Source organism: Meleagris gallopavo, chromosome 1, assembly GCF_905368555.1.
Source record: "Meleagris gallopavo chromosome 1, MGAL_WU_HG_1.1, whole genome shotgun sequence".
NCBI classification, from domain to species: domain Eukaryota; kingdom Metazoa; phylum Chordata; class Aves; order Galliformes; family Phasianidae; genus Meleagris; species Meleagris gallopavo.
The window spans coordinates 111113514-111127607 of NC_139404.1; the positions used below are offsets into that span (position 1 = coordinate 111113514).

General features: G+C 38.4%; 1 protein-coding gene across 1 annotated transcript in view; it reads left to right on the forward strand.

Annotated features, from left to right (window-relative positions):
- The first annotated feature begins 991 nt into the window (after positions 1-991).
- RPGR (retinitis pigmentosa GTPase regulator) overlaps positions 992-14094 on the forward strand; it is a 53823-nt gene continuing 40720 nt past the window's right edge. The window contains exons 1-5 of the mRNA XM_031556735.2: positions 992-1142; positions 2408-2533; positions 8998-9090; positions 11372-11434; positions 12920-13078. Of these exons, the coding sequence (XP_031412595.2) occupies positions 1067-1142; positions 2408-2533; positions 8998-9090; positions 11372-11434; positions 12920-13078 (517 nt within the window). The 5' untranslated portion in view covers positions 992-1066. The remainder of the gene's footprint in view (positions 1143-2407; positions 2534-8997; positions 9091-11371; positions 11435-12919; positions 13079-14094) is intronic.

The window sequence follows — 14094 nt, forward strand, 5'->3', positions numbered from 1 at the left end:
CATCCAGCTCTTCATCCAGAAGTTCATCTCCAAAGCTCAGCCCCTCACTATCTCCTCTCACTAGTGGGGATGCCTTCACTCCCTCATCTACTTTTATTTTAGAAATGGTTAAAAGAAGGGAAGAGAAACCTGGAAAACAGGACTAAAATAAGTTAATGGACATACTCTGACCCTGAACTGAACTGAATTTCAGTTGGCAACTGACTTTCTCTGCCATCTTTTACGAATGTGTTCACCATGATACCAATTGCTTTTCCTTTCTTTACTGCGTTTGAGTGACTTTCCGTAAAAAGCTTTACTGCTGAATCCTTCGAGGAACATTGAAAATTATAAGGGCGAAGGGGAACCTCACTGCTTTAAAGTCTGGCTTTAGCTTAAGACATCATTTTAGTTGATGATTTTAAGAAATAAAAACTGAAAAAAGAAGAAAAAGCAAAGGATTCCATCAAACCTGGGCAGCCTGGTCTAGTGGCTGGTGATCCTGCACATAGCAGGGGGTTGAAACTAGGTGATCATTGTGGTCCTTTTCAACCCAGGCCATTCTATAATTCTGTGATTCTATGATTTTATGATGAAATTGTAGCAATAGAAATTCCAGTGGTATTCAAAAGGAGTAGGAACGCACAGTTTAATAGAACAGATGAGTTCATGTTTGTATTTGATGACAATACTGACGTGATTTCTTTATCCAAATCTACTTTTCTCTCTATCAATACAGGTTTACAGCACATTATTTTCACTCTGCCGATATTTCTCAACCCATGCGCCCTGGAACACAGAAATCCCAAATCAATGTCCTTGTTGTCTGCTTTACGTTGTAACTACAGACTTGCGTGCCCTGTGACGGGCGCTGCAGACAAAGAAGATCGCGTTTGAACCCTGGTTTGCATGGGACGGTAGCGGCGAGGGACGGTAGCAGCGAGGGACGGCCACGCCGCCGCACCACCGCCGGCCACCAGGGGGCGCTGCTCCCCACCCACCGCCGGCGGCTCCTCTCGTCGGCGCTCTCTATGGCCGTTGCCCGTGGCAGGGCCTCTGTTTACTTCCGGCAGGCCGGAGCGGCTGCATGGGGCGCGGGGCCGAGCGCTGGCTGCGCGTTGCTATGGCCGAACAGGCGGAGGAGGAAGACCTGCCGGTGCCCGGTGAGTCGGGGGATGGGCCTCTCCGCCCGCTGCTGCCGGCTGGGGGGGGGACACGGACACGGACACGGACACGGACACGGACACGGACACCGACACCTCGTTCGGCCGGTGCCCTTCCTGGCCGTCCCTCCGGCCTGCCCGCCGTCTCGGCCGTGTGCTGCCGTCCCGTGAGGGGAGGACGCGGTAATGCTGCCGTGAGGGTGTCGCTGGGGCTGCCTCGTTTCCTCGCCGGCGTGAAGCGGTGACTCGGTGTGAAGCGGTGACTCGGTGTGAAGCGGACTGCTGTGTGCTCAAATGCAGAACGTGGCCGGCTGGCAGGCTGCAGAATCAAAACTAAGTATCCTTCCTGTGAAGGCAGCCTGAGGGAGCCGGGCTCGTTCAGCCTGGAGAATCTCCAGGGAAACCTCATTGCGGCCTTTCAGTGCTTGAGTGGAGCTTAGAGCAGGACCGACTTTTTACACGGTCTGATGGTGATAGAACAAGGGGTAATGGCTTTTAACTAAAAGAGGGGAGGTTTATGTTAGATAGGAGGAAGAAATTCTTTCCCCAGAGGGCGGTGAGGTGCTGGCAAAGCTGCCCGGAGAAGCTGTGGTGCCCCATCCCTGGAGGCACTCAAACCTTCCAGGTTGTATTGCGGGACTTGTTTGATTGTTTCTATGATAGCCTTATGATCAAAGGCAGTTGGGACAACTGCTGATCTGAAGGCTGAGGATATTGATTTTCAGGGGCCATTTTTAGAACATACGTATCTTTTTGAGTGTCAGGAAGAGCGGTCAGTTCTTTGAGCTGCCACTTCTTTGCAGTGTGTGTGTGTCTTGCTCTAATTCAATTTGGAAAACTTGATAGAATTTTAGTATAAACATAAGTGAGAATCCTTTGTCTCAGCTTGCTCTCAGGATGTGCTTTTTATTTTACTTTTTGGGGGTAGTTTTTCACATTTCTTCTTCCTTTCTGTACCTAGTAGTTTTTCTTAGAGGGAGTGAGAAAGTGCATTTACTTTAAAATGAATTTGTATCGTCCTCAGAACACAATAACACCTGATATTTTAAGAAATTTATGGAGGCTGGGAAGAATCAGAAGGACTAAAATGTGAGCATAAAAATGAAGTAGTCGTGGTGAAACAGAACACTTCCACCATTATTATTTTATTAAAAAGAAAAAGATGGGTAACTAAAACAATTGGATTAATAGGAAATTGATATTTTAAAAGGTACGAGGTGAAATTTACTTTCGCTAAAATCACCACTGGCTTTTTATGTTTTTAGAATCAGGGGCTGTTTTTACTTTTGGAAAAAGCAACTTTGCAGAAAACATTCCTAGCAAGTTCTGGTTCAGAAATGACAAGCCGGTCCATATATCATGCGGAGATGAACACACTGCTGTTGTTACAGGTCAGTATTGGATATATTTGCATATTTGATTATACATATATATACAAATACATGTTTATGCATTTGGACAACTTGGAAAGCTACAATTTGTATTTGAATTCTGAGGTAACGTGTAAAATGGGGAGAGGAGAAGGGACTGCTTATACTGGGGCTGCTGGATGCCTTTGTAGTAAATGTGAGATCCAGGAGCTGTCGTGAGTGAGTCTGTAATAATTGAATGTAGCATCTTGGATTTAAAATAAGCCCGACTTTGTTCACCTTGAGTGTTTCCTGTAAGTCTGATGGTGTCCAGTGGACAATCTTAAATATACAGGTTTGTATTGTGGAAGTGAACAGTGTCTATTGAACTCAGTCAACAAGCTCACTAAGAATATACCTATAACCATCTATACAGTTGTTTCTCTGAAAGGAAGTTCTAAATAATTGGTTTACTGTCAATTGAAAATAACCCTTGCAAAAAATAACACAAACAACTTCAAAAATGCTACTAAAATAAGAAATAAATTGCAAAAGTATTCAGAGAAGCTCAAATGCAATACATTGAGCAGTCTTTCTGCGTGTTCCTTTTCATCTCTTTGAAATGCTGGAAGCAATACTCACTGAAGAGTTTGCTTTGTTTGTTACATGAATGAGACTACTCTTTTGTAATGAAAACATGTTAATTATATTGACAACTGACTTCTGGTAGATAATTAGACTTTATCTTGAAATTCCTGTGCATATTTCCAAGACTTCTTTCTTGAAGTACATTTACTCTTCATCAGTGCTGTGTGTTGTATCCTGGACATTGCTTACTAAATAATTTCTTAACGTTTTCTTGCTGTGTCTCCAAGAAGAGTTGAAAATGCTGGATTTTCTACAATTAATAATTCCAAACATGTAAAAGAATACAGATTTCATGGACTGCAGTGCAATTTGTACTGAAATTATACAGTGAATTTTTCAAGCCTAACTTCACAGGAGATGAATTATGCATGAATAAATTATGTTTTGAACAAAACTTCACACTTCTTTTTGGATTGAACCTATTCTATTGAGTTGCCTGTTGCTTAAAATTAATCAGAACATAACCTGGGGCACTGGAAATTTTCCTTTTTTTTTTTTTTCTTCTTTTTTCAAGTATCCTTTCATACGTCCACACCAGTATATTCTCAGTTCAGACTGGTCAATTGAAATTGCCCCCTTGAATTCTCCCAGCACACACTCTTATCAGCTGTTAACCTAATCAGCAACAATCCTCTAATTCCTGTATCCCTATAATAGTGGCTGCTGCTGGAGTAAAGCTTTGGAAGAGGTCAAGTTGCATAGGGTTGCATGCAGCACTGTTTCTCTACTAACTCTTATCCGTTCTCCCTAGTATTTCAGTATATTCTTCAGATGTTAAAAATGTCTCTGTAGCAGGCCTTTGGTACTGTGGTATGCAGATAAATTGTGAGGGGTGCATCTAGGTAATAAGTGCTTCATTTTCCCAGAGCGTTTGTGGAGAAGGAACTGCATAAGCATAAAATAAATAAAGAAATCCTCGATACCAAACAGTTTTTTGGAACATTGTAAAGTAGAGGCAAAATTGAGGTAAGATATTGTGCAAAACTGAACAAAATGAGAGAAACTGCACAAGTCATGCAAAATGATAAAGACAGAAGAGAAGACATCTATGACCGTCATTTGTTCTTCACAAGTATGCATGCGCACCACACATTTCTGCTGTTAGATGGAGTTGGATGATAGAGTGGAATTAAAGCCTTTTGTGAATGTCGTTGAACTGCAATAAGACCTGGAAATAAAGAGCTCCAGAGGTGCGTGGTGGTAATGAGTTTGCTGGAAGGATGCAGACTATGGGAGAAACAAGGAGCTCCTTGAAATCCAGCTGAACCTGACTGGAAGAGAGAAAAGTATCTCAAGCAGGTGTGTATTAATGCATACTTCATTTTAATTTCAGTCTTTATTTACAGGTGGCATTTTCCACACCATTTTTTTTCTCCTCCTCTGGAGGATATGGTGGGAAGTGTGAATTTAGGGGATAAAGATAGATTACAACAATAGAAGTGTGTCAGATTTACACTAACGTGTTATACTAACATGCCTCAGTGGTCATAGGTAAAACAGTCATGCAAGCTTATTCAAAGCATTCCTTATGTTTGGGATGGGAAAGACAGCTGTATCTAGCACTTCATTAAAATGAAAATGAAGAAAATGTGCAAGAGGTAATACGCAGCATTCTGATAAAATATTCAGAACATTTCAAATACTTCTTTCATGTAATCCAAAACCAGTATTCCCCTATGGCTTTTAGAAAGAAAAATGTAAACTAAGCATAAAAAAACCTCTGGTCCTTGGCTTTCCATGTCAGGAGTTACAGTCCAAAATAAGTTCTATTGACTCACTGTGGCTATGCGTTGGAATAGTGAACCAGTGATCACATTTCTTGCCCCCATTTCCTATATTTTTTGGCCTGAGAATGCTGTTTACTTCCTGCATCTTTTGTAACTGCAGGCTTTGGAAAGCAGTTTATTCATCCTGTTGGGAGATAGTGTGAAGTAAGTTACATTAACCATATTTTTAAGAATCTCTTCCTAACGTCATTCTATTAATAATTTTCTACAAACCTCTGAAAATTAACACCTGTCTTATTGTTTATAGGCCTTGATTAGGGCATACTAAGCAGATCGCCCACATTTGGTTGAAGAGACCAATTCTATTCACAAGGATGAAGTGGTGGAAGGTGCATCTTCTGGACTCAGAACTCTGGAGAGACTTGAAGCTCCCAGTGCAAGAGGGCAGAAGGAAAGAGATTCATGTGGACACAGAACGAGATTATATGTGCATAGTTTCAAGTTATGTAAAGCACTAAATATTCAACAGTGTAGACCAAAGAAACATTGGAATCTCTCTGGGTCTTCAGACACCAAACTCCATCTCTTCTCTCTACCTGCTGGCAAGCCATTACAATATGGTTCAGAACCTTTTACAGTTAGCTGCAAGAGGAAAATGAAGAATATCACTGCATGTTTGCATTAGTTTTTAGTGTGCATAGGAGCAAGCAACATACTGCACTGTTTTGGTTTGTACGATGCTAAATATCTGAAGCATGACTGTTCTTACCTCTCAGTAAAACTTTTCAGAATATTATGATTTGTCTAAGAAAACTGATATCATTCCCATTTTCATGAGCTGTATTTGAATTGTATATGAATTCTTGTTTATTCATGAAATAGCACAAATAAAAAAAACAACATGATGCTTGGCATATATTCAAAATTTTCTTCTGATAAAAACTTCACGGTGTAATCCAGTAATAACTGTTTGAAGTCGCTGTCTACTCTACCTGTTTTAGCTCTCTTGCACATTTATACCATGTAGAAACCCAGAGGGAAAATGCATGGAGCACAGATGATATAAACAGATGGCTGTCTGCTATTATCATTGAGTATTTCAGCTTCCTCTGAATTCCTCAACTGCTGTATGACTGCTTTTAGCCTGGCTTCATGGACCGGGGCACCACAGGACAAATGGAGTCGTAAGCAATCGTGGTTGTGATAGCAGCCATCATATGGGCTATTTACTAGTTAGGAGACGCTCTCTTTCTGAAGTCTCACAAAATTCTCTGTTCTGAAAGACGTAAGCATCTAGTGGCTTCTGTTAATATATCCAAATTAGTGTTGGCGAAACATCCACTGGTGATGTGCTTATGTCTGCATGCTTTGGGGAGATAGCCCAATCTTGCATCTGGGGAGGTGCAGACTAGTGTTAGGTGTATGTCTACATCACCAAAACAGTCCGAGTAGTTTCTTTATATCTTGCTGTATCTGTTCTTTTCCCTAACTGTACTGTACCTGTCTTCTGCCCGCTTTACCAGGGGGCCACAATCTGTACCAAAGTGGATGCAAGAATCATAGACTCATAGAATGGCCTGGGTTGAAAAGGACCACAGTGATTATCTAGTTTCAACCCCCCAGCTACGTGCAGGGTCACCAACCACCTGACCAGGCTGCCCAAAGAGTGATTTGAGTTCGTGAGGTTTTTAAATGATCCTTGCCTATTTGTCTGCTGCTAAAGTCGTTCTCACTTCAGAATGTCTGTGGTGATGACTGCAGATAACTTGGTACTCAATTATGAAAATAGGGCATTTTGCAAAGCTTTGTAGTGTTTCTTGGCCTGCTGAGATTCCATCAAATGCTTGTTTTAAACCTGTTTTGCTATACAGACCTAGAAACGTTGCTTCATTATAGGTGTTTGGTAGGGTTTGTGTGTAGTGCCTGTTAGTTTTTATTCACTGTCTGAATTACCTAGTTCTCAGTTTTCTTTTTTTCTGTTACACTGCTGAGTGCTGAAAGCCTGAAATTATCAAAGGCTGTCACTCAGCTGGTAAAGAATATAACAGAATTCTGCTCGTCTGTTAAGCTTCTTGTCTTATAAAGCAATGTTTGAGAACTAAAAGATTGCTATAAGAAACAGCAGATTATGGGATTAAAAGCATGACCTGCTGGAATTCTGAATGGGTAAAAGAGAATGTGACTTAATTGAATTATGGCAACTTGATATCGTATTCCCACATGAGTTTACAGTGGTCGGCCTTTAAAATATATGTAATAGAGCTACAAACATGCATATAACAGTGTTGGATGCCACTTGCTAATAAAAATTCTCCCCCTTAAGATGTGTTTTGTTTTCAGTGATATACCTCTGCATATGTTTTGGCATGGTTGCATTACCAAAATCAGGGTGGTGATATAAATGCTATTACTGAAATGTGGTAAGCGTAGCCTTGACCTCAGGCTTTCCTCCATTTCAGCTTTACTGGAAAGACATAGTGTTGACATGTAATTGTCAAATCTAACAATTTGATTGAGATGTTAGGTAGTAGTTACTGTTCAAATTTTTTTTTAATTACTATTTTTATTTTAAATTTCTGGTAGTATTTGAGAAAACAAATGGATTTTTGTAACTATTCTTACTATGTTTTAAAAATCTCAAAAATCATATTTTTAGGAGGAAGTTTTTCACACACAGGGTGGTGACACACTGGAGCAGGTTGCCCAAGGAGGTTGTGGATGCCCCATCCCTGTAGTCATTCAAGGCCAGGCTGGATGTGGCTCTGGGCAGCCTGCTCTGGTGGTTGATGACTCTGCACATAGCAGGGAGGTTGAAACTGGATGATCTTTTCAACCCAGGCCATTCTATGACTCTGTGATATTTCAAAGTCTCTTTAAATCACATTCAGAACATTCACAAGGAGCCAATGCTAAGGAAGTGCAGACTTAATATTTTGGTATTATTGTGTGGAATTGCTATTATGCATTGTGCTCATGTGATAACTGATGGCTAGGGTGACTGAAAGTTTATTTACATAACAACACCATGATGGAATCTAACTCACAAATGCAGAGGATCAGCAAAAGTAAATGGTCTTGTTTTAACAGTTATGAAGGGGATTTTGGTTGGTTGGTTTTGGATTATTTTTTTGACAAACCAGCTTCTGTTGTTGGAGGTGGGATTTTACTTTTGGATAAGATGTTCGCAGTTTTACAAGAGCCATTAATTTAAAAAATGAAGTGATATGAATAAATTTAAGGTATTGTTAATAGTGTGATGTGACACTCCGATCTGCATGCCCAATGAGAAAACTTTTATCTGCTCATTTTTCATCCTCTTAGAAAAGTGGGTTATTCTGAATGAAAACAATTCGCTGCTTGTGATGTCAAACCTGCAAATTCAAAAACATGTCATACAAGTTTCTGAAATACAACTTTAGCATTATTCCTGTTGAAGATTTCATATAGGCACACAAAACTCCCTGACTGCATGGTGTTTTTACACATTCCTTCTTTATAGACAGAGTACCAGATTAATCCACGATGAGAGATGCAAAGAAGAAGAAAGGCTCTTGTCGTAGACACATTTGTCCAAAGGAAAACCCATTTAATTTGTGAGCACATTAGAAAATGTATTGTAAATTATGTTGTGAGGAACTACAATTTGCAGGTCATTTTAAGACAGGACACTTAGCAATTAAATATTTTCCCCCAGTAGACAACAAAATAAGCTGAGAATGGCAAATGTTTGTTTATATTAATTATATTGCTGCATTATTGATGTCCGTGTCTGAGGTAGAGGTGTGGGTGCTCAGTTAAATGCACTGTTATTTTGCCAGTATGTCTATAGAGACTGCTAAGTCTGTCTGAGAGCACTCCTTTTTTATTTTCTGATGAGTGCTTTATCTGAGCAGTAGCTTAAGGGAAGGGTGCTTGTTCTCCTCTTTTGTCATTTCTTCTGTGTACCTATTTCTTACTAAGTACATCTACAATGCAGTACTTGCGGACAAATCAGGTCATACACATGGCATTGCCTACTTCTATATCTTACATTAAAAAGTTTGTAATAAATAGCATAATGTATGTATGAGCACCTCATCTTGTATGAGATATTCAAATGCTCGTGGATTCTGACTGTGCCTTCTCTTTCAGGGAATGGTAAACTTTACATGTTTGGCAGTAACGACTGGGGCCAATTAGGACTAGGATCAAAGAATACTGTCCACAAACCAACATGTGTTAAAGGTTTGTTTAATTTTTTTTGTCCTTTTGGAAGTTTGTCATTGTGAAAAAGTGCTTTATTTGCTGCTCCAAAATAACTGATTCCCATTTCTTTGCTCATCACGTGTAGCATATTACTGCTTAAACTCTTAAAGATAGTTTAAAATAAAGCCCAACTGCTTTTCTCTCAGTTCCAGGTTCTGGGTCATTTTGTGTCTGAAAACCATTTCAGCTACATAGCATCCAGTCTTTTTAGCTCTTTTTAGCAAGTCTGTGATTTGTCCAAGTGGTGATAAACGTAGATACGTTTGTATGAAGTATAAAAAAGCAGTAGAAATGCCCATCTTCTTACTTACTCTTTAAAATATTTTCATTGTATTCTGTTACCTTTTGAATCTTTCCTCGCCAGTTTTATCTTGTCAAGCAAAACTGAGTCAATATTTTTTCCCTGCCTCCTTATGTATGTCCAATAATACCTGTCCCATTAACACATCCCTTTTCATCATTACATGTTTATCCTCATCCTTTCTCTTAGAGGATCAGTCAGTTAGCTTGTTTAAAAATGAATTCACCGTGTTTGTTCAAACTTTTCTTCTTGATTTATTTTATTCTACTGTTCTTTATCTGCTTCTCTCTCAGTTCAGAGGGAGAATGAAAATACTCTCAGGTTCACATCTTCTGGCAGCCATATGAGAGACCAATTCTTACTTTGGCTCAAATGGATTAGGTGTCAAGTTTTGTTTTACTGTCAGGTTGCAACAGACAATAAAAGACAGAGAGAAGATGGCAGCAATTCAGAACAGTCCTGGCTTCCACTGAAAAAAAGTCACAAGGGGGCTATCTTTCTTTTCCTGGCAGTAGGCAGCAGAAGAGTGTTCTGGAGCTTTTCTCACTAGCTTTCAGGCATTAGTTAGCTTTGGGAATGGAGTTGCAAATGCAGCATTTCCATTTCTGCTCCAGCTGTAATAATTGTGGCTGCTCATTTTCTGACAAAATCATTCTGGGACTTAACTGGAGACTAATGAAATTGGTTATGAAAAACTGCCAGCTATATATATGATTGATTAGCCTAAGTGGAAGGAAGGTTAGGGAGCACAAGCTTTTGGTGAGTTGATCAAGATTATTGCTGGTATAGGAGGCAGAACGTTGGGATATGAAACAGCAAATTAATATTGTAAGAAGAAACCAATATTGGAAATGTCGTGATTCCTGCCTCGTGCTGAGGGCAGGTGTCAGGATATGTAGGATTCTGAGTTTGGACAGTTTCTATTTGTGTCTTTTTGGCATCAGAGTCTTCATCCTTAAGTAAATAGATTTATGTAGTGGCTTGGTAGGAAAGAGAAAGGAATTTAATCTGAATGTTATGGTGCTGACGAAGATTGATTTGAAGAGACTGAAAAGGATTTTGTGAAAGGAATTATGTTGTTGTCTTTGTCACGGACCAATGCAGTGGAAAAAAAATAAAAATATATTATGTAAACATAATGCTTTTTTAATAGCTTGAGTACTGTATATTGAAAATGGACATGGCTGAGTAAAGAAAAAATGTTGGCAAAGATTAAAATCTGGGGAGAGGATGGAAATGTCAGTGAGATTATTTTTTCACTGTTTCTGAGCTGGAATGCACTTACCATGGGGTAAAACCAACACTGTTCTCTCTTTCCCACCAAAATAACTCTTGATACATCCTCTTGTGTACATTTCCAGTCTTTCATAGTGACTAGACTGCATGGATGGATGGTAATTCAGCTACCACTGAGGTGGGATGATATATTCAAAACCTATAGACAGCACTGGCCTTAGGAACGGTGAATTTAGTAATTCATAGAATGGCAGCGTAGAGCAAAAGAGTCTATCAAGAAAAGTAGCTGTGCACAGTGATGAAGGTATGGATGATAAGACAAAAAAGAAAGAAAGAAAAAAAAAGAATGAGTTTAAAGATTTTAATGAGCAAGAGAAGCAAAAGAATGAATTAAAAATATTACTGTTAACGAAAATTGAAAAAAGCTCAAGCATGCATTTTGTTCTACAAATTGATGTATTCTTTGAGGCATAGGCTAAAAATAGTAAATTCTGTGGAGTGTGGCATTAGGATAAAGTAACCATCATCAAGTCCCCAACCATCACCCTAACCCTAATCCTGGTTACTAAGTCATGTGCTAAGACCAAATGGCCAGCCAATCTTGTCATTCTGTGGTAACAACATGAAAAAAAATCAGTTTTCTCTTGAGCATTGAGCATTGTGTTGTTGAGCCAGCTGTCAGCTTGTTTGTAACTTCCCTCTTCCTTTCGCTTTAATTCATAGCTTTAAAACCAGAAAAAACAAAACTTGCTGTTTGTGGAAGAAATCATACTTTAGTTTACACAGGTATGTAACAAATTATGTACATATTGAAGGTAGATTTTTTTCCTTATTTTAAATGCAAAAATTACATTGCTAATCCTAGAAGTGCACATGAATGAAAAAAAAGGAGAAGAATATGCTGTTAAAATTTGTTGTTTTTTTTTTTAATATCCAGATCTTTGAATGCTTGAATTATTCTGCAACGCATTTCGAAAATGTGTTCATGTTCTATAGGAATTCACTAGCTTTTATCTGTACTTTTATCTTTTTATCTGTATTTGAGGTATGGTTAACAATTACCAATATTTCATTGAAGCCCTTTGTGTGCGTAGGAGTATTTTTATATATCTGTACTCAAATTTACCTTTGACAAGGAATGCATTCTTATGAGCATGGAGTTCTGTATTTAAGTAAAAGCAATAGAACATTATGTTTTGAAGCCTTCGAAGTATGTTGCATTTTATTTAGTCACGGCAGTCTGCTACTTCATTGACAAATCACTTTATTATACTATAAATAAATAAACTGTAAATTTAAACCAAAAAAATGTTCTGAGAGAGAGCAAATTATCGTCATGGTTCTAAAATTTATGTAATGGAATAGCCATCTTTGTTCTTGCAATGCTTTAGAGGTAATGTTATAAAGAGAATTGTTGATTATTATGGGGCATACATATGTGGAGACCCAGAGCACAGTAAATAAGACTATTAGAATAAAACAGAACATTTTAATAGCAGTTGAATATGCTAGAATGCGCAGGGTAAATATTAGTCACTTTTAGTATACACTCTAGCTGAGTAATTTGTGGCCATTTTTATATCAGGGACCATTTGTAAGTTATATGTCAGTTTGTTATCACTTTTGTGTCTGGATTTATGTTATTTATTGACCTTGTGTTTTTCATCATAGATGATTACTTTAAATGTGAAACACACTAAAATTAAAAGTATAAATTTGGAAGTTCTTTTAGGTGAAAGATATTAATCATCAACTTTAACTTCACTTGTAAGATTCTAAAGAAAAAGTAAGATCAAGGTAATTAAATTGAAAGTGATTTAAATATTAAAATGAGTGAAATATTTTTAATAAAAATGTAAGTAAAAATATATTTCATTCCTATTATTCAGAACTGTGAAGTTACACATCTCTTTAATTTTCTTGTCCGTGTCATCAGTCTCCATTTTCCCCTCATTTTATTTTAAATTAAATAAATACTTAAAATTATATTTATTTTTCAGATCAGACTCCAAAATGTTGGGAAGCATGCTCAGTCTATGGATGTGTAAGGCCTTTAGAGTGTTCTGATCTAAATGCCTGCAGGAAAGCCTCCTTGCTAGTTACAGCAGGAACATTCAGTGTCAACTCCAGACTATTTGAGGGCAATAGACCCCGTACTTTTCATAAAGCTTTTCTGTAGAAAATTAAATGACTTGCTGCAATTTCTCTGACTTTTTGCTGCCACTGAGAATATCCTCATTCTGTGTATTACTTGTGCTTTTCTGTATGCAGAAAATGGGAATATGTATGCCGCTGGAGGTAACGGTGAAGGTCAGTTGGGATTAGGTGACACAGAGGAAAGGACCACATTTCATTTAATTAGTTTTTTTACCAACCAGCACAAGATCAAACAGCTAGCTGCTGGATCATACACCTCAGCAGCAGTAACTGGTAAGAGCAAAGCTAAGAAAATCTATTTATGCATTCGAGCTTGGTGTTCCAGAGAAACATTTATTCCGTCTGTCTGCATGCACGTGTGTTTTTTCTATGCCTCCCTGTCGTCTTTCTCCAATAAACCTTGGAACTTTTTTTATAGCCAGTTGCATATTTCAGTACAATATGTTGAGAGGTTGCTTCTGAATAGCATCCTATGGATTTTGTAGATGTACAGTGAGGTCTCAGTCTGTACTAGTTACTAAGAATCCATTAATTTCTAGGAAAGCCAGCTAAAAAAAGAAACTGAGCTTCTCTAATTCCACTTCTTACTGCAATTATTTTGGTCTACTGGTAGAGGCTACACAACTGTGTCATTACTAAATCTGAGGGCAGCCTGAGCTGTTTCTTCAATGGCAAAATTACCTGGTGATGACTTAGGAAGTCTACACGATCAGAATACATTTGGCTGTTGTATGCGTTTATTAACCTGTTATTTCTCCAGTCCTGTTAACAGGAATTGTTTCTGTATATGTTTAGGATAAGTTACTGGGGCTGTGATTTCAGAATGTGGCAAAGCATCAGTGTATAAAAAAGATATACTTTGCTTGCTCCTCTTTTTTGTATTTTTTGTGACAATTAGCATCCTCATAAGATCTGTAAATGCACTTTGAATGAGTGTGGTTCCAACCAACATCGTAACATTGTATATGATAGTTCTTTACTCACAGCCTATTTCCCCCCCAGTAGGAAATAAGCCAAGAGAAGGCCTTACTTTTCCTAGAAAATCTTAAGATTTTTCATATTGTTCACTACTTTTTTTTTTGGTTCTTGCTGCTGCCTTTGGTCTTTGTGTCAGCAGAGGCTGATCTTAAGAAACTTGGAACAGCTGATAGTTTAAGGAAAACAAAATAAAGGTGGCCAATATAACCTGTGAAAAGAACCATAAGATAACAAAAAAAAAAAAAGTGAGATGTGTACCAAAGTCAGAACCAAGTATAAGTTTGGAAGAACAAAAAGTAGTGAGGTGCTAC